Consider the following 22,347-nt stretch of genomic DNA (forward strand, 5'->3'; position numbering starts at 1 on the left):
TGTACCAACTTAAAAAAAAAAAAAAAACTACACACACACACACACACACACATACACATTTGAGATAGTTATGAGGTTAGGTGGCAACACTATCGGCACAATTTTTTTTTTCTAATTGTATTTCTCTTTTCATGTTATGCACCTGATGAAATCTTCTAAGACAACGAAACTAGTTTTGTGTGATCAAATAATAAATAGTATTTTTTCTATTTTGGTATCTCTCAGCTTCTAGTCATAAAATTTTTCAATTTCACACACAATTATTTACAATCAAACTTGGATATATATATATATATATATATATATATAATACAAATTAAATTTTACCTTTTTCCTATTTGCAAAAATGTACACTTAATTATTATAGCATTTGTTATGATTAGAATAAACAAATTCTTATTTAAGAGAAACTAAAAATATTAAATCAATAAAATGTAATTTTACAGAATTCAAGAACTGCAATTTCTCATAATTGAAGATTAAAAAAATGTTGGGAATTTAGAAACCCTAGTCTTGATACTTATAAGTTAATTTTCCATATTCTCATCTGTATCAGTACTAACATTTCTGTTTGGTAGGACAAGCCTGCTTTTGCTCAACCTTGACATCCAGATTAGTCAATTTTTATTGCTGCTGTGTTGTGTTTGGCACCATTTAGCACTACTTAAATTTACCATATATCAGCAAATGTATTAGAAAATAAATCAAATACAATAAAAACAAACCAGCAATAAAAAACTAAATACTATCATCATATTCTTGACATATACCCTCAAGGTGTACAGGATATGATTGTACTACATGAAAAATTTACGTCATTACCAATTTCCTATCTACAATTTTCCTCCAAATCAATTTGTTTCCTGTCAAGACTCCAACATTATCAGATCTTATATTTCTATTTTCTAAGACACTTTTTTACCGTAACAATCCACCTATATCCTGGTCTTCCTTTGGATCTTTTTCCTGCCAACCTCACAGAGAACATTTGTTTTGCTATCTTTCCTCTCCCATTCTGTTTAAGTGACCATACCACCTGAGATTAGCTCTGCTAACACATTCCTGGATGCTAACAATGTTAACTAAATACTGTAAAACAATCATTCTAAAAACCAAGAGCAATATATACACAGATATATCACGATATGGCCTCTGACCTGATAATTAAAAATTAAAAGTAGTATTTTCATGGTTTAATAAATATATATTAATTACCAAGTAGAAATCACACACATAAATCTAACAAATTTATTATTTTGAATTACAAATATTACAGCAACTCTTTTTGACATAACTTACGGATAACAGTAATCTTAACAGAAAAATACTTTTGTACATTAAAACATGTTTTAAAATTATTGTGTTACATCATTACACTGTACACAGCTCAAAAAAAAAAAAAAAAAAAAAAAAAATATGGAAATCTCTTATTGACTAGGTCAGAATTAGAAACTTACATGTAGTAAATCTTTTTATGCAAGTTTTGTTCCTTTGTGTCATTTTAAAATGGTTTTCTTAGTTCACTTATGTCTAAGATTTTTTTTTTTTTTTTAACTCCTCTCCTCCCCTCATTATATTCTCTTCATGTTTTTAGTGGCAAAGGAAATTCAAACAACAGGCAGATCATCTTAAACTGATTATATGATATAAAATATTAATTTATCTTAAAACAAATAAATCAAAAATAGAAATTGACATTTCTATTTCTGATATTTACCAATATTTTAAGTGAATTTAAGAAGTACTTTATACTAATCAGGAATATTATAGTTAAGTATACTTGTATCTCAAAAAATTCACAGCAGTTAGTTACCTTAATGACAGTGTAAAAATAACTTAATATAGAAAATAGCTGAGTTTATTTTCCTAAGAAACTCTTCCCATGAAATGAAATCATACACATTCTATACAATAAACCAGACATTTAACTGGGAAATTTGCTATCCATGTGACTTCCTGACCAAAAAATATTGTACAGACTTCAGTATAAGATGGTCCACAAAATATAAAGAGAAATTGAATCCTTCCAAGTGTATAATTCCAATAGTCTACTTATCACCCATACTCAACTTTGAGGTCTGAAAAAGAAACCACAATCATGCTTTATATTTTAGAATAAATAACTATTGTTACTGATTAATCAAGGAAAATATGTCTACTAGTTAATAAACAAAATTTGAAAGAAAAAATATAAATGACAACAGTACCTTGTGAAAGTCTGTCTACAATAAACTTATCATGAATGACTAGCTCAATGTACACAAAAGGGGGGGTAACCTGGATAATCCAGCTGATAAAAAATAAATACCAATCAAATCAAGATTATGTATTCATAATCTTGACCTTTTCCCAAGTGCTAACTGAAAAACAGGCTAAAACTTTAATTAAATCAAAATGAAAGGAAACAAAAATCAAATATTGAAATTCTAAATGATATATATATAAGGAGCCAGCTCTAAGATTAAGCCACAAGAGATGGGAAAACAAAAGGCCAGTGAAGATTCCTAAAAGAAATAATTAGCAACTATACAACTACTAAAAATCCTATGGGTGATATAAAAAAATAAACTTAAAAGAATGAAAAAACATTTACAGGTAAATGATGAGAGATGGGAAGAAATAGCAAAAGAAAGATTATTATTATTATTATGTGACACTTCCAGGAAGTCCAAAGACCCATCGAGGGAGGGGTACCTACTCTACAATTCCGTCTCCACCACTCACTCATTCCACCAACTTCATTCATTGTAGTTGGTGGAATGAGTGAGTGGTGGAGACGGAATTGTAGAGTAGGTACCCCTACTCTACAATTCCGCAACTACACCAATGGCATCTACCACCCACCACCACTATTTTCACAGACAATCACAAACATCCATGCCCACAGCAGGATTCAAACCTGCAGCCTTTTGGCTGGAGAGCGAATATGCTAGCCACTCGGCCAACCAGGCCAGCAAGATGCAGAAAGACAAGTGCATGAAGCTTAGAGAACCTAGATAAAAAAAATAAAGATACTGCACAAAATAATGAATCAGTCAAAAGAACAAAGAAATAAATACAATCAAAAATAAAAATGGAATTGCTTGAAAATGACAGTAAAAGAAAGGAGTATATATATTCCTGTAAAAATGTAACCCACCAGCAACATAACTTCAATCCTTATTGTAAATTAGCAATGTAATGCTGACTGAAACTTCTTCCATACAAAGGCACCACTAAAAGAGATGGAATCCCAACTATTAAATCATAGAGGAAACTGTATCAACTCACAAAGAAAAAAATAGAAGAAAAATACATGGGATTTACAGACATAATATACTGACCTAACAGCCTTAGCTGCTTCAGTGTAAATCTAAAACTTCAATCCTCATTGTAAATTAGCAATGTCATGTTGACTGAAACTTCTTCCATACAAAGGCACCACTAAAAGAGATGGAATACCAACTATTAAATCATAGAGGAAACTATCAACTCACAAAGAAAAAAAAAAGAAGAAAAATACATGGGATTTACAGACATAATATACTGACCTAACAGCCTTAGCTGCTTCAGTGTAAATCCAAAACTTCAATCCTCATTGCAAATTAGCAATGTCATGCTTACTGAAACTTCTTCCATACAAGGGCACCACTGAAAGAGTTGGAATTCCAACTATTAAATCATAGAGGAAACTGTGATTCAACTCACAAAGAAAAAAAAAAAATAGAAGAAAAATACATGGGATTTACCAGCTGTTACCCTCAATGGAATCAGTAACATTAATGAGGATACTTGGAAAACAGCTATAAAAAATAAAATGAAATAAAAAATCATAAAAAAAACTGTCCTTTTGTTTCAGACTTTGAGAAAAGCACAGCAGACACTTTTCAATATATTAATCAAAGTTGAAATCTTCTGTCTCACATTAAGTACTGAAATTAGTCCGCATAAGACATGCAGGCAGTATCAGTAAAACTAATATCTTTTCAGGAGATAGGACTGCTCTAAGAAAGAAGGCTGATTGGAGGAAAATGTCAGAGCTAAAACAGAATCTATAAAATTTACATATAACATGACTATTATCATTGTCTCCCGAAGTAAAAATAACTCAGACAATAATATATACTTTAAACAAAATAGCAAAAGAATATGGAATGATAATAAATACCACACACTTAAGCTTTAATTATTGACAAAAGTTTATACAAAATTCTCGAGTGTAAAAATTTGTATAAAACTGGTTTAAAACATCTATATATATAACAATTAGTACACTGTAGAAATTTAAAAATATTTAAGTCTAATAAGATCTACTGAATGTATGAGACCCAGGCAGATGGACAAAAATAGTAAGATAATGACTGCACTCATTAAAATATAGTGAACTGTTAAAACAGATTATCAATATTTACATATAGGCACATCATTATCCCTCAAAAGGAAAGAGTGCAAGATGAGTATAACCATGCAGAGCCAAGCAAGAACAGCCTCTCTGCAAACCCTGCAAAGATCAGACTGTCATGATTTAACTTGAGACTTAATCTGGTATAGCTTGTGCTCTCTATTCATGTTTACCACAAGGATATTAATTTTTCTTATCATCCCCTTGATCCCAATGTGGCTTTGGATCTAACATAGGCAAATATCCATGCAAAACTTCTAGATTTGATGTAAAATCTAAAGTTTTGCATGATCTGAAAAAGCACTGGATGTGAGGAGTATACCAGATTTCTCAAAGTCTATATAGATCAGTGGCAGCTTGTGGCTTGAAATCATGGGGGTACTGCAACTTCCAAAATATACATACACACTGTAAGTACAGTGTATATGTGTTTGGATAAAATATCAAAATTATGGTAAAAATTTAAAAAAGTAATTAAACATGAAAAAATATTGTTTATTATCGATAAAATTATAGTTTGGTATAATTCAAAATTACTTTAAAATAAAAGATATTCTTCTTGTTTTGTTTCATGAAAAAATATTGTTCATTATCGATAAAATTATACAGTTTAGCATAATTCAAAATTACTTAAAAATAAAATCCATTTTTATTTTTAATTAATTTTGTAGTAGTAGAGGGTATTTAAGTAAAATACACTCTACTGGCACAAACTGCATATAAACAACAGTGGAACTGCATGACATTATGCATCTCACTATGACATCTATATGCTTGCGTACGTAGCAATATGACATTGGTAAACACAGTGCTGCTAGGGTCCATCGCCCTCCTAAGTGCTACAAGATGGATTTTTATTATTTTTTAGACAAAATATGACAATTGTATAGGATTGTTGATAATAAAATTAAATATTACAAGCAAATATAAATAAATTAATAAATATATTTATATAGCGAGAAAAACTGGGGGTTCCGCAGTGCCTACACGCGCTACCCCTGCTATAGATTAAAATCATAAAAAAAAAATTAAAAAAAAAAAAACTGTCCTTTTGTTTCAGACTTTGAGAAAAGCACACAGTACTACAGCAGACACCTTTCAATATATTAATCAAAGTTGAAATCTTCCGTCTCTCATTAAGTACTGAAATTAGTCTGCATAAGACATGCAAGCAGTATCAGTAAAACTAATATCTTTTCAGGAGATAGGACTGCTCTAAGAAAGAAGGGTGATTGGAGAAAAATACCAGAGCTAAAATAGAATCTGTAAAATTTACATATAACATGATCATTATCATTATCTCCCGAAGTAAAAATAACTCAGACAGTAATATATATTTTAAACAAAATAGCAAAAGAATATGGAATGATAATAAATACCAAGACAAAATACCACAGAGTTTAGCTTTAATTACTGACAAAATTTTACATAAAATTCTAAAGAATGTAAAAATTTCTATAAAACAGGTTTAAAACATTTATATATACAATAATTAGTACACTGTAGAAATTTTAAAATATTTATAAGTCTGATAAGATCTACTGAATGTATGGGGCCCAAGCAGATGGACAAAAATAGTAAGATAATGACTGCACTCATTAAAATATTGAGAGCAGTCTATTAAAATATGTTGAACTGTTAAAACAGATTATCAATATTTACATATAGGCACATCGTTATCCCTCAAAAGGAAAGAGCGCAAGATGAGTATAACCATGCAGAGTCAAGTAAGAACAGCCTCTCTGCAAAGATCAGACTGTCATGATTTAACTTGAGACTTAATCTGGTATAGCTTGTGCTCTCTATTCATGTTTATCACTAGGATATTGAATTTTCTTATTATTCCCTTGATCCCAATGTGGCTTTGGATCTAACATAGGCAAATATCCATGCAAAACTTCTAGATTTGATGTAAAATCTAGAAGTTTTGTATGATCTGAAAATGCACTGGATGTGAGGAGTATACCAGATTTCTCAAAGTCTATAGAGAACTTAATGAGTTGGTATAAATGCACCTTTGGTAGCTGCAATTTTAAACATAATGCAAGTTCTATGGTATGCATCTTGACAGTGTAATTGATACATTCCAGCAGAATGCTAATTAAATATTTTGTTGTCTGAGAAGGCAGCAGAAACACACCCTACTACAAAATCGTTGCGAATTCTGCATAGGTCATGAGAAAATCAGAGTATTCTATTTATGTGTTTGAAAGTGGTTTTGGTAGACAGTGCGAGGGAATCGGGAGTGTTCCCCAACTTGCACAAAGAGAAGCTGCATAATGGTATGGCAGCTGTACTAAAAGAGTTTTGCTAATTCTGTTGTTTATTTCCATAATTAATTTGCCATCTTTGCTAAAAATTGTACCTAAATACTTGAAATGTTTTAATTGGTTCTATAGGTTGTACACATTCAGGATGTAATCGGTAAAATGCTTTCATATTTTTCTGCTGATTTTCATACCAAATCCTGCAACAAGGGCTGAAATGAATATCTCCAATTCTGATAAAGCTTAATGACACTTTCTTCATAACGTGATCTATAGATGAATAACAATGAAGATAATATGCACACTTATATCACACCCGATTTTACAGCAAACCATCTTCCTGTATCCCCTTCAATTCTAACTGCTGAATTGCAACCCAAATACTGCTTGATATATGTCTCATTTACACCATACACCTGTAGTGTTTTGAACTGCTTCTCTCTAGGCACCTTATGATATAACTTTTCAAGATCTACAAAACTCAAATACAGATCTTTGTTATAATTCCACAATTTCTCAACTATTTATCTTAAAAGCAAAGATCTGATCCTAACAACTTCAATTTGGCCTGAATGCAGCTTGTTCCTCTCCAAGTTTCTCTTCCAAGAGTTTTCTTAGTCTTTTTTTTTCAAGTATGTTTGCATAAATCTTAGCTGGAACCAGAGGCACATATTCCAGGTTTGCTAGGTGTGTTCCTGGAAAATTCATGAAGAAATAATGTTTGAGTGATTATTTATTTATTTCTTATATCAGTTATTTATATGAAATAGCCATGAACCATTACAACACAAGACATTAGATAAGACCTTTGTAGAATGCAAGCCACTCTGTATCACATGTCATAAGTTCATTATGAATGAACTTATGACAAATCCTGCAATGGCAGCAGTGGTGTTGCATGCCATTTAGGTTGGGTGTGCTGTTGTGTGGCTTATGCAACCCGTGCTACAAAATTCACAATCGATTTGACTATATGATTGCATTTTTATCGATGTATGAAAGTTTTAAGAGTGCATAGCGCATCAGCCCTCATCTTAATCGGTCCAATGCAATTAATTGTAGGATAACTTTGGATACTTTAATTTATCTATTGGTACAATTTTAAACATGGAAAGCATAAAAGTTAAATGAATAATAACTATGCTTCATGTGCACCATTACATGATAACCGCAAAAGGTTTACGCTTTATGGTGAGATTAGTTTATCATTGGCAAATACTAGAGCGACACATGGATAGCTTGAATTTTGATTACCTTGATGGACCAGTGTTTCACTCAGGATTTCTCCATGAGTGCAGATCACAAAGATGCCTCAATGATCTCGATCTTGAGCCTCTCTCTTCCATGTTATACTCATAGATTTCACTAGTGGATCTTCCCATCTTGTAGGTGGTCTTCCTGGTTTTCTCTATATTCTTGGTTGCCAGTTTTTTAAATACAGCCATATAATATGCACAGAAATCGGAAAAAAGTAATGACTTGGGAAATTATTTTTCCGGATTGAACCGAAGGCTGAAATAACTCATTTTACTTAGTTATACACAAGTTTCAACTTCTTTAGACTATAATCATACAATCCACAAAAGCTCTGCCAGAAAACAGTGCATTCAGTAGATCGTCAACACTGTTTCCCATTGTAAATATGGGCAAAAAAAAAGTTATAAATTATATATAGAAAACTATATATTAAAAATTTTGTCTATATCAGTGCCCTAGACACATTAATTCACACTTCACGCATGCAAAACAGATGAAATTCGGAAAACAAAAGCAGCAACTCATGACAATGTTCAACTGGATTGGTTGACACAATCAATTGCAGCCACTGATTTCTGGGTGCTGTTATCTCAGTGCACTCCATGCCTCACCATATAGGTCGTTTAAAACCACTGGGACACTAAGAATTTGAGCCACTGCAGAATCTGTACATCTGTTCAAAGGGCTCAAAGTGTCCGTATTTGTGACTGCACACCCAGGCTATCAATGCAAATCTGATGTAATGTTTACACGTAGAAAAGCCTTCACGAAGAGGACACTCTTCATGAAACATTAGTAAGGTGTTTAATTTTAGGAATCGCACAAAGCCAGGAAACAATTAGGGAATCTTTAACAGGAAGAAATGCAAAAAATATAATATCAATGATATTGCTATTCTGTGGGTATGCAGAATAGCAATATCATCCTGAATATGCCCAGCTGAATGACAGTGACACTGCAACAAAAATGAATCTCCCTCTTACACAACCACTCACAACATACATATCATGCCGTGACTTCACAACAAAAATTCACTTTCACATCCACTTTACTAACACATGTGGCATAAACACCAACATTAATGAGATTCACTAGTAGTCATTCAGATAAGACATCTTACTCTTCACAGAAACCTAGATTGCAGCTACATCCACTACTGTCCACCTTCAATGCCCAAATTACGCACTTCACTTTCTTTTTATTGCAAGGGTGGCACCTAGGAATTTGTAGATCTGACACTGCTTTCCAGAGATAGCTAATTTAGCATCCCCTGCTTTTGATGTCCTCTAGCTCAAGGTTTCCTTGCCCCATTTAATAGCATGCATTTGCTGCAATTACCAATCCAGTCTTCATGAAACTTGGCCATCTGCAATCCAGCTATCCAAATAATGAGATCACTTTCCTAGACAACCTTAAACGTCCATAATTTCAACTGCCTCCCCTTTACAAACACCACCAACCAAGTTAGATGAGAAGTGGAAGTCTTTGCTATATGCAATGACCTAACATATGGAGGAAGAGCTCAGTGAAATTACTGAGTCCTGGGTGGTCTCATATGGGTGGAGAAATCGGAGGAGAAGAAGCTATTCTTCAGTGTAGTATTGAACAACTAAACTAGTGAAGCAGTTGCAAAGAGTTGTGAACACTCAGTAAAATAATGTTAGTACTATACACAAACTGCATTATGGGATACTAAGGTAATTGATCTGAAGTCAAACTTCTATACAAGTAGCAAAATCGTGAAGATACTTCATGTGCAAATTTTGTTTGCACATGAAGTATCTTGGGAATAAGATAATAGGCAGACCATGAAAAAATAGCAGTCTGGCAAGCAGGCCTCTTGCCAGACTTCAAAATGTCAAGAAAGATCCTACAAATCTCTAGACCTTTGCACAGCAGATCTCCTATGAAACAAGAGTGGCAGAATCCATGTTGTTGGTCTCTAATCAGCTGGCAAACCTCCAGATTATTAACGGTGGCAGCTGATCTGTTCCATGATTTTCTAGAGAAAAGTGAGAAGAATAGAATAATTTGATGGCTAAATTATCACAATTTTTAAACCCTTTGGAAAGACCTGGGTTTGAATTCTGTCTAGGAAACAAGGTAGCTTTATAATGGCTTTTTCAGCTGAAAGTGAGTTAACTGGTCATATGGAGGGAGGACTTCTTGTGATGTATTACAAAGGGGGGGGGGGGGTTGAGACTTCATACCAGGGTGGTTAGAATAGCAGTTAGAACTACTCTTATTCAACCAGAGCAAGTGTTTGGATCAGAAGAATGGAGTAATCAGACCAAAAGGAGAAGAAATTGTGGCAATTCAACTGAAAACTTTTATTTGATTTTTTTTCAATCAGCTAAAATTTTTCACTCATCATGGATAAGTACATTTTTCAAGCCCTGTCTGTAGCCTCCAGTTAATTATAACATCATGGGATACAGTATTAGAACTTTTCTGTAGATCTAGAAAGATTAAATTATAACTCACAAGAAACTATTTTCTTGTTATCTTATTCCCAAGCATAAGCAAACAAAGTTTGCACATGAAGTATCTTCACGACTTTGCTACTTGTATAGAAGTTTGACTTCAGATCAATTACCTTAGTATCCCATAATGCAGTTTGTGTATAGTACTAACATTATTTTACTGAGTGTTCACAATTCATGAAGATTTTGAGCATTTTTATTCTCAACATATGTTCATAATCGCACAGAAGAAAACTGACTTTTTTTTTTTTTTATAAAAGTGATTCAAGATAGACTACATGTTAGAACTGAAAACATGAACATATCATGATCAACAATAAATAATAGGAGTTTATATATCACTGCTAAAGTGTTTTAGTTCCTCCACCCCTTCATATCTCATAGCCTGAAATGCACAAATATAAGTAGTTTTGTGTTACAACTACAGTCCATTTGTAGAAATGGGTGGGCTAAGTTTTTTAAAATTTTTTACCTAATTTGGAAACCCTGCTCTACAGTCCAAACAAGTTTGTTTGAGGCCATTTCAGCTCTGCAATAAGCTGGACAGCATGAGCCCACAAGCAATGAAATTCATCTTCTGCCTAAAAGTTAAACTGCTTCAACATTGGCAGGATAAAAATTAGCCATGGGATTAACAAAAGCATATAAATTGACCAGGTCCAGAACTGAACAAATAACTATGATATTAAATTTTTGTGTAACTCAAAGCTGAAACCTAACTAGTGAGATATTCATCAGGGTCTGGTAAGCTAGCACAAAATTTTTAAAGCTCTGTTTGCAACCGATGTAATGCAAAATGCTGTCCAGTTCTTGTGAAGTTGTAAGACAAGTAAGAGTCAGACTATAAATAGCCACTATTTGGTAACTGTAATTAAATAACTACAACATTTTTAGTTGTTTTCATTATTCAACCAGTAATGCTTAGCTGTTAAAGATCTTTATAGGAAGACCATTAATCCTCCAGATCTGTCAAACTATACTTCATATTTTTTTTTAAAGTGGTATAGGTCAGTTTATGTCTCTAATCCATATTTCTGTAAAAATTAAGATACGAGGTGTGACAATTTAATTCCCAGAATGGCCACATAGTGTCACCGTGTGGCAATTTGGTTGGAGTCACGTGAGTAATCGTCTTTGTACATTTTTTTAACTAATGCATGTAAACTTCAAGCCGATAGAGCCATTTGCTAGTTGGTTATTGCAAAAAACAATAGCGAACTGCGTGTAAACTTTGGCATAAAAATGTGTATGCTCGAAATTTGGAGCAGCATGGTAACATCAAATTTTGTGTGAAAATCGGCAAAACTGCTACTGAAATATTCCCACACCACAAATGGAGTACCCGGTATTCTGAATTTTTACCTTGTCCTCTTGTATGCAAGTTATGTATAAATTTCAGGATTATTTATTTACAAACTGAAATTTGCAAAACATTTAGAAGTCCAAAATAATTCTATTGTGATATTATCTCTAAACCACAGGGGAAAAAAAAAGTATTTTAAAGGAAACTTGTATGCCATAGGAACACTTCTTTCAAAAATAATTCTAATTCCATAAGGCTGTTGAACCATATGAATAGATAATTCTAAAGTACTAGAGCTTCTGTAGATCAGCCAGTAATAGTGCCCTTTGATTGGAAAGACCAAGTTTCAAATTCTGCCTAGGATGGATGCAAAGAACCTTTATAAGACTTTTCGCCAGAGGAAAGTTAGCTGATCTCATATAGAAGTGACAGGGCTTTTCTTCTCGAAAGTCAAGTTTTTTATCCTGCAAAACCAGACTCACAATACATGCAAATGACAGACCTATAGCAGACTATATAGATAGGATTAATTGCCTATAATAGCATTCATTTGGTTTCTAGAAAGCCAAATTACTTGGCCATGACATGCTTGAGCCTAATACATAATAGAAGGATATTTTAGATAAAATGATTAATCTGTATATTACTAAATGTTTCCATATTAAGACTACAGTAAAGTGATTTACTGTATTCTTAATATGGAAATAATATACTCTAAAAATGCAGTCAGCTCTCACTACAAGCAAACATTGTCATAATAAATTCACTCATTTACTATTACAAACTATCAAAAAAATACTCTGGTCAAAGTTCCACAGCACCATGAGGATTAACGTGAAATTAAGGAAGATAACCATACATCCAAAGAAAAAAATGACAAAATCTAATTCAATTTGAATTCACGGGTAATCTGATTGTTAAAAGTTAAAAAAATCATTAAAAAATTAACTAAGAAACTCTGATTGAGGTAAATCATTTTTAAAAACAATTTATATATACTCAGGAGTTAAGGGAATACCATACACAAGTGAAAGAGAACACGTGTTAGTTTAATATAATGATACATACCATAATGATAGCCACTATCAAACCAAACAGTCCGATGGCACTAGCAAAGATCTCCACAATAAGTATCTTGACAAAAAGAGTAGGATTAGCTGCATCTGCAAGTGCTGCCCCTGATCCTACAATTCCAACTGCAAGTCCACAAAATAAATTGCCAAGTCCTACTGTAAGTCCAGCACCAAACATTATGTAGCCTGAAATAAGAAATCACTTTTTCAAACAAAACATTTTATAATTACACTTATGGAAGACATTAAATCAAGTATTACATTTTTAGTTTAATTTATTAAATGTCTAAAAATAATAATAAAATTACTGTTCCTTTCTCTATTTCTTTAAAAAGTAAAGTTCTTTTCCACATTAATCAATATGTGCTTTTGCTGAATCATTTAGAACAAGCTTTCCCTCTCCTTTCTTCACTACCAAATATATGGATATAACCTGCATATTAAAAGAAATAAAATAAAAACTATATATATTATATGATCACTGTTTAAGTGACCATACCACCTTAGATTTTTCTTCATAGATTCTTCAATGCTAATAATGCAAAGTTCCTTTCTAATATCTTCATTTTTAATATAATGCTGCCACTGATGCCATTCATTCATCTCTAATTTTTCTTAGACCACTGACATCTACTGTCAATCATTGATTATCTTATTTCTAACCCAACTTTCAGATCCACTGGTTAAATCTAGAATGAATATTGTTTTGTATATTGTTAGTTTAGTGTTTGAGCTGATTTCTCTCTTATTTTAGATTTATTTGAATGGCTCTCAACCATATTAGCACTGCTCATTATCATTTTCATATTGAATTTGCCATTTTAACTAAAAATTGCACCTAAATATACACTATCTACCAATAATTGTCCGGACAATTTAGCAATTTACAAATGATACCAGCAGGCAAACCCTAATATCGGGTATGTGCACCTTTGGCTTTGATCACCACCTGCACCTTTTGAGGGTGGCTTTCCACCAATGTGCGACAGATGTCAGGTGGAATTTGTCTCCATTCCTCCATCAAAGCAGCATCGAGAATGTGCTGCTCTGGACCTCAATTGCCGCTTCAATTCGTCCCACAGGTGTTCAATGGGGTTGGGGTCAGGACTCTGCATAGGCCAGGGCAGTCGTTTAACACTCATCTCTTCATACCATTCCATAACAGCTGCAGCCTTGTGGCATGGGGCATTGTTTGTCTTGATAGTAACATGGGTCCATTCCAAACTCCACAGTGTAGGCAGCACATGATCATCCAGAATATCAAGGTATTCAACTGCCTTCATGGAACCAATGGACAATGACCAGAGGTCCCACATCAAACCAGCTGAATGCACCCCACACACCATTACTCCACCACCAAACTTTACCATGGATAACAACACATTGTGCTAACAAGCATTCACCAGGCTGCCTCCACACCCACTCCCTACCATCAGACTGGAAACAGGTGAACCTTGATTCATCACTCCAGAGTACTGTTTTCCACTGGTCAAATGTCCAGTTCACATGCTCTTTGTATCAGGCCAGACGAGCTGCCTTATTCGTTGGTGTAATGTTTGGCTCGTGTGCCACTGCTCTTCCATGGAAACCCAGTAAATGGAGTGCTTTTCGTACAGGTTTTAGTGCTCACCATGGTGTTACTGGTACTCTGGAACTCATCATGAATGGTCTGTGCCAATTGTAGCCGGTTTTTGCATGCCACCTGTTTTAACATCCTTCTGTCCCTGTTAGTCATTTTCAGCAGCTGCCCTTGATGTTTTCCTGCACTAGTGATGCCAGAATGTCTCCATTTGTTGATCACATTGCCAACTGTTGATTTTGGATGCTCTAGTTGAGCAGCAATGGCAGCACGTATGGACATGCCACCAATGTGACAGTCCACGATGACACCTCTCGAAGTCACTGAGTTGATGTTGTGTTGCCATTCCAACTGTACTCAACTGCTAAGATAAAATACTGCTTCCTACTATCTGTACACCAATTTTTATGTTATTAACAAACCTGGAATGTTCCATCACTTCAAATAACAGGGGGTGTCCAGATAATTATTGTTAGATAGCGTATCTTACAGTTACACTATCTGATCAGATGTGTGTTGTTCAGTGATAAGAAGTACGAGCAGAATGGGTAGGTCAAGAGCTTAGTGATTAGTTACTGGTTGCCACATCAGTAAGAAATCTGTCAGAGACATTTCAACCCTCCTCAAGTTGCCCGAGTTGACAGCTGGTAAAGTGGAAACGTGAAGGCACAGCCACAACAAAACCATCAGGTAGGGCGCTTTAATGACAGACAGGAACTGTCAAGGGTTGAAAAAGGTGGTGTTGGATTTTGAATGGGGACTCTTTTAACAAAAGAGTCATTCATTCAAGATTTAACAAGAAGAAACACAATTCTGAGCTAGAAATACTTGTACTATTAGTTAAGAAAGCAAAATATAAAAGAAAACCTGTTACAATTACCTTAGAAAGAAGTAAAGTTGAGGAGAAAATTGTATGTCTAAGTAGAATTATATTGTTAAACTTATTGATGTCAAAATTATACTCTGTGTAAGAATGTAAATCTAAGTGCAAACAAAAGTTCAAAGTTACTAGCTAGCTGCCTACGATGACGTAACGCCTGCAACGGAAGCGTTTATGGAAGGCGAGCTGAACTTCCGTTTGGCGAAATGAGTGCTTTTCAAGAAGCAGAAGTGTGATGCAATCGCGTAGGGGCGAATAGGAGAGCACAATGAGAGATCCTCCAATACGAAAAGAGGGCGCTACAAAGAAGAATAAAAAGCGAGTTCACTCAGGTTTGAGCCGCCCGTTTTTTCTGTTCCTGTTTTCTCTTGTGGTCAAGCAGAGTACTCACCAATTGACAGTGCCGGAAGTAATCTCCTTCCCGGTTGCTATCTGAAGGAGTCGGGCATGCTATACATGAGCTGACGGCAGACACCAACTAGGGCCATTGGTAAAAGTTTACTGATGCAAGACAGCGGAAAAGTTCCCCTAAAGGACGGCCGAGATGACGATATCAATCCAGTAGATGAGCGTTTGTGCGGCAAAGTGCAAGGAATGGCGATTTGCATCGATCAGCATAACCTCCACGCAGACATAACTCGATAAAGCAGAAAGACATCTGACTACAAAGGACGCGATATCCTCTCAGGACACTGGTAATGTACAGTAAATTCCTTATTCTTGTAACAATTAGTAGTGGGGCAAAGAGAGAAGAACAGATTTCTAATTGAGAAGAAAGAGAACTTTTAAGTGACTTTTGTGCTCAGTAACGTGTTAATCATATTGGACTAGTAGTCTGAGAGTATGCAACACTTAGTTGAATGTGAATTGATCTTTGTTAGCAAGTTTTACTTAGAATTTTGAACTAGTGTTTTATGATGAATGTGTACTTATTTAACCTAGAGATGTAAATAGAGTATTTGATAATTAGAATGTTCCCTATTGCTTAGCTAGTGAATTAGAATTTTGATATGACATACCTTTGATGTGTGGAAGTTTATTCTATGTAATTTGATAATTAATAAACATGTTTTTTCTATGTACGTCTGAGTTTGTCTGAGCATGAGACTGATTTTACCACTCGCTAAAGTTCAAACCTGTGAATAAGAGATTAAAGAAAGTTATAGGCCATGACTGCAATGTCGAAGTTTCTATAGGCACTTAATACTTTAACAAGATTAGGTAATACTTGAACTCTGGGAAGGTTTCTTTGTACAAGAATTCTTCTGTACTAGGACTCTGGCTGGCACAGCTATATCAAACAAATTTTATCAGAGTACCGAAAGGAGAAGTGGCCCCAGAGAGATAGATTAGAGATTTCAGAGATTTCAGTAGATACGATAGGGATTTAGGATAGAGAAATAACAGAAGAGTAGTAGATGACATAACAATGATTTGTGGAAATTGCCAGACATTGAGTGAAACAATCACCCAAGAATTCCACAGTGCTACTAACTGTCCAGCCAGCACCATGACTGTGCGTCAAGAGTTAAGAGAAATGGGGTTCCATGGCCAATCAGCTTCCCATAAACTAAACATTTCTCCTGTGAACGCTCAGCACCACCTGCAGCAGTGTAAAGAGCGATGCTACTGGACAGTGGACAACTGGAAATGTGTGATTTGGAGTAATGAATCATACTATGTGGCAGTCTGATGGGGGGGTCTGGTGTGGCGAATGCCTGGATATACACTGCAAGCGCGTGTAGTTCCAAACAGTGAAATTTGGAGGACGCGGCGTTACAGTATGGGGGTATTTTTCATGGAATGGACTTAGCCCTCTCGTAACACAACACAGAAATCTAAATGCAGAAGGGTACAAGGACATTTTGACCTGTTGCATACTATCTACAGTACAGTAGAAGATCAATTTGGTGAAGACTACTGTCTGTATCAGCATGACAATGCTACCTGCCATAAATCAAGGTCTGTGAGGGAATGGTTTGTGGACAATAACATTCCAAAAATGGACTGGCCAGCCCAGAGCCCTGACCTGAATCCCAAAGAACATCTTTGGGATGAATTAGAATGCTGACTTTGCTCCAGACCCCAATGACCTACATCATGAACTGCTCTGGCTTCAGCTCTTCAGGAAGAATAGGCTGCCATTCCTCCAGAGACGTTCCGACACGTGGTAGAAAGTCTCCATGGCAGAGTTAGAGCTGTCATAGAAACAAAGAGTAGACCCACCCCATACTAATGTCCACAACTGGAAAGTCTGATGACAGTTTCAAGTAGGTGTCCACATACTTTTGATCAGACAATGTATATAGGTTCATGTTCCACTTTTATTTTTGGTCTTTATTACTGCAGTTTCATACCAAAATTTATTTATTTATATCTGACCCACACATATGAAAGGTCACAAGACCTATACAGATTAGTGCCATGCATGGGTAAAAGTATTACAGCTGTTTTTCAATTTAGTTAAAATACTGAAGACTTGCAACTTAAGAATATAACATCAGGTTTAATGCCACTTTCCTTCTGCTCTATACAGATGAAGAATAAGGGGACAGTGTTATTTATCAATCCATTCTTCATGTACATCCTTCAATTCTAACTGCTGATATACAACTCAAGTACAGAATTATACATGGCCTTGTGTTATATTCTGTATTAAGTTCCCATGTCTTACAACTGGACCGTTGTATTTTGAACAGCTTTATTTCTTTTCCAAATATACAAAACTTGCTGTTACATTCCCATTATTTTTTGATTACTTTTTCTAAACCAAAAATATGGTTCCTGACAAATCCCGTTAGGCCTGGGTTGAGATCGTCATTCCCAAAGTTTCTCTTATAGGATTTTTCTCAGCTTCTTGTATGCTTGCTCAAGTTTCAATTTTACATGGAAGTAGGAAGATTCCACTGCAATTCTCACATTGTTTTATTCAGTGGCGGCTGATCCATAAGGGCTGCCACCAGTTTTATTTCTTTTTTTTATGCAGACAGGTAACCATGAGGGACTCAACTTGAATCATCTGGAATACACCCCTTTGAGGTCCTCTGAATTATATGTCTATCAATTAATTTCCATATAGGTCAAAGCTGTATAACTGACAGGAGACCTCCACATAGCCTTTAAAGGAATGCGGAGAATCGACCATGGCTTCTGACCTAATGTCCAATCCTCACCTTCTCTTGGTGCACCCTATTGGGTATCTACCTGGATACTGAATGAACAAGGATGGCCTGGCAATTTGGAATTTAGCCAACCAAAGAATATTCTTATTAGCTTAAATCAATAGACAAAATGATGGTACACCATCCCAAAATTTCATGCCGGCTGGGGCATCGCCTGGTTAAACAAGGCCCCCCGTTGTTTTCGCCAGGGGACCAGGACGAACAGCGAAAAGTCATCTACTGGAACAAATCTGAAAGCACACCCCAACTCAACATCAGAGTTAAAGATCGGTACTATCAACATAAGAAGCGTGAATGGCAAAGAAATGGAGCTAGCTGAGGAATTAGATAAGTACCAGATCGACATAATAGGGGTGATTGAAACAAAAAAGAAAAAAACTGGTGAGATCTTTCTGAGCAATAAATACAAAATGTTATATTCAGGCAATGACAATCAAGGAAAAGAAGGAGTGGCCATAGTATTCAACACAAAATACAAGGTTAATCTTCTTGAATGGCAGGCAGTCTCAAGTAGAGTGATGTGGGCAAATATCAGAATGGGGAATTAGACAATTGATGCTTTAGAGAAAGCAAGTGACACAATGAAAAAGGAAAAGTTAGTCCTTGTCAGGGATCTAAATAGCAGAGTAGGAAATGATTGTCAGACATACAAAAATGTTTTGGAAAAATTTGAAGAAAAGAGTAAAGCTAATAATAATGGCAAATACCAATTGGATTCTGCTCAGGACATGGACTGGTTATTACTAACACCATGTTCCAACATAAAAATGTGAACAAATTCACATGGAGAGAAGAGGCAATGAATAAAAAAAGTCTCATTGACTATATTATTGTTGATAGTGATGTTTTCTCCCTGGTGCAGGACACCAGAGTGTACAGAGGACTTGAAATTGGAAGTGATCACTATTTAGTCTTGAATAGGATAAAAGTAAATTTCATATTATAAAGAATAACATGTTAGAAAGTTTTAAAGTGAATAAAAGTTGAGCAACTCTCAGATGTGAACTGTAGACTAAAATACACAAACATTATTCAAGAAAAAATGAAAGAGTTTGAGAACAGGAACCAAACCTTGGAGATTCAGTGGCAAGTCTTGAAGAAAACCCTGATTGATTCAGCCAGAGATGCATGTGATAAGGTTGTCTGCAAGGATAGAAAAATCAGAACTCCATGGTGGACACAGGAAGTTAAAGAGGCAGTGAAGGAAAAGAAGAAAGCATATCAAAAGTTCCTGGTAAATAAGTCAGCTTGTGCTGTTCGAGAATTCTGAGACAAATGTAAGAAAGCTAAACACTGTAAAACTAGCTAAACAAAAGTCATGGGAGGATTTTGGTAAGAACATAGAAAATAATTTTATCAAGAAGGTGGCAAGATATTCTGGAGGTTGTTGAAGAAGCTTTGAAATGGATTAAAGAGTGCTGTAACAGAAGTTAGAGATGATAAAGGTGACATGAAAACGGGAGAAAAAGATATCCTTTACGTATGGAGTAATTACTTCGAAAAATTGCTAAATGAAACAAGCAGTGATAGCACATTGTTAAAAATACTCAACAGGGATACAGTCAGGAATACATATCCATACTTGAAGTAGAAAAAGTCATCAAAGGCTTGAAATGTGGAAAGGCAGCAGGAGTAGATGATATTCGACCAGAAATGCTGAAGTATGGTGATATAAGTCTTACAGTGGCTGCACTGCAGCCACTGTAAGACTTTTATAGGGGAAATTTCAGATAATTGGAGTAGAGGCGAATTGGAGTTCATAGGGCAAATTTCAGATAATTGGAGTAGAGCTCTAATAGTACCCATACATAAAAAGGGAAAGAAAACTGAATGTGAGAATTACAGAGGTATTTCCCTACTGAGTGTTCCTGGCAAGATCTATGCAAGTATACTTGAGAAACAGTTGAGAAGAATTGTGGAAGAAAAGCTTGGTAAAGAACAAGCTGGATTCAGGCCAAATAGAGGCTGTCAGGATCAGATCTTCACTTTACGAGAAATAGTTGAGAAAGCATGGGAATATAACAAAGATCTGTATTTAAGTTTTATCTGGAAAAAGCATATGACAAGGTGCCAAGAGAGAAGCTATTCAATACACTACAGTTATATGGTATCAATGGGGCATTATATCAAGCAATACTTAGTCTTTATTTGAGTTGTAAGTCATCATCATCATCAAATTTCTCATGCCCTCAAGGGGTGTACAGGATATGATAGTACTACATGAAAAAAATTACATCATTACTAACTTCCTATCTACAATTTTCCTCCAAATCAGTCTGTTACTTGTCAAGACTCCAACATTATCAGATCTTATATTTCTATCGTCTAAGGCACTTTGTACCGTATCAATCCACCTATATTTTGGTCTTCCTCTGGGTTGTTTTGTTGCCAGCCTGGCAGAGATCACTTGTTTTGCTAATGTTTCTTTGCCCAATGCGTTAGCTCTGCTAATGCATTCCTGGATGCTGACAATGTCAAGTTCTTTCCTAATATCCTCGTCTTTAATATGATATTGCCATTGATGCCATCTGTTCATGCCTATAATCTTTCTCAGGACTCTCATATCTGAAGTTTCTAGTCTTTGGTCATGTGTTTTACTTTGACCGAGCTCTCAAATCCATAAGTTAAAACTGGTTTGAAGTATACAGCTAATTTAGTGTTCCGACTAATTTCTCTCTTATTCCATATGAATTTATTCAATTGACTTCCCACCATACCAGCTTTGCTGATTCTGTTGTCTATTTCTATATTTAATTTACCATCTTCAGTAAAAATCGTGCCTAAGTAACTGAAATGTTTTACTTGTTCCACACGTTCTCCATTCACAACACAGTTGACATTTTCAATGATTCTGCCAATTTTCATTGTCTTTGTCTTTTTATTGCTGGCCTTCATACCATATCTATTACAACAGTTATCCAATTTAGTCAGAGAATCTTGCAGACTTGTAGCGGATTTATTTAGAAGTATAACATCATCCGCATAAAGCAAAGAGCTGACATTAACATCTCCAATTTTGATATTATGTTTAATTCCACTTTCCTTATAGTGATCCATAATGTCATCCGTATAGATAATGAATAACAGAGGGGAAAATACACATCCTTGTCTCACCCCAGATTTAACATTAAACCATCTTCCTGTACTTCCTTCAATTCTAACTGCTGATTTACAACTCAAATAAAGACTAAGTATTGCTTCATATAATGCCCCATTAACACCATATAACTGTAGTGTATACAATAGCTTCTCTCTTAGCACCTTGTCATATGCCGTTTCCAAATCGACAAAACTTAAATACAGATCTTTGTTATATTCCCATGCTTTCTCGACTATTTGTTGTAAAGTGAAGTTCTGATCCTAACAGTCTCTATTTGGCCTGAATCCAGCTTGTTCTTCACCCAGCTTTTCTTCCACAATTCTTCTCAACCGTTTCTCAAGTATACTGGCATAAATCTTGCCAGGAACACTCAGTAGGGAAATACCTCTGCAATTCTCACATTCAGTTTTCTTTCCCTTTTTATGTATGGGTACCATTAGAGCTCTACTCCAATCATCTGAAATTCGTGCCTATGAACTATGCAGTGCAGCCACTGTAAGACTTTTATATCACCATACTTCAGCATTTTTGGTCAAATAATATCTACTCCTGCTGCCTTTCCACATTTCAAGCTTTTGATGGCTTTTTCTACTTCAAGTATGGATATGTATTCCTGACTGTATCCCTGTTGAGTATTTTTAACAATGTGCTATCACCGCTTGTTTCGTTTAGCAATTTTTCGAAGTAATTACTCCATACTTCAAGGATATCTTTTTCTCCCGTTTTCATGTCACCTTTATCATCTCTAACTTCTGTTACAGCACTCTTTAATCCATTTCAAAGCTTCTTCAACAACCTCCAGAATATCTTGCCACCTTCTTGATATTTATTTTCTATGTTCT

General features: G+C 35.0%; 1 protein-coding gene across 1 annotated transcript in view; it reads right to left on the reverse strand.

Annotated features, from left to right (window-relative positions):
- Window positions 1-1,234: 1,234 nt before the first annotated feature.
- Window positions 1,235-22,347, reverse strand: part of LOC150108540 (V-type proton ATPase 21 kDa proteolipid subunit c''-like) — a 167,154-nt gene continuing 146,041 nt past the window's right edge. The window contains exons 6-7 of the mRNA XM_090415972.1: window positions 12,760-12,950; window positions 1,235-2,078 (exon numbers count right to left, since the gene is read on the reverse strand). Of these exons, the coding sequence (XP_090272098.1) occupies window positions 2,049-2,078; window positions 12,760-12,950 (221 nt within the window). The 3' untranslated portion in view covers window positions 1,235-2,048. The remainder of the gene's footprint in view (window positions 2,079-12,759; window positions 12,951-22,347) is intronic.

Source organism: Typopeltis vanoorti, chromosome 3 (assembly GCF_054136105.1).
Source record: "Typopeltis vanoorti isolate ZY-2024b chromosome 3, IOZ_Tvanoo_1.0, whole genome shotgun sequence".
NCBI classification, from domain to species: domain Eukaryota; kingdom Metazoa; phylum Arthropoda; class Arachnida; order Uropygi; family Thelyphonidae; genus Typopeltis; species Typopeltis vanoorti.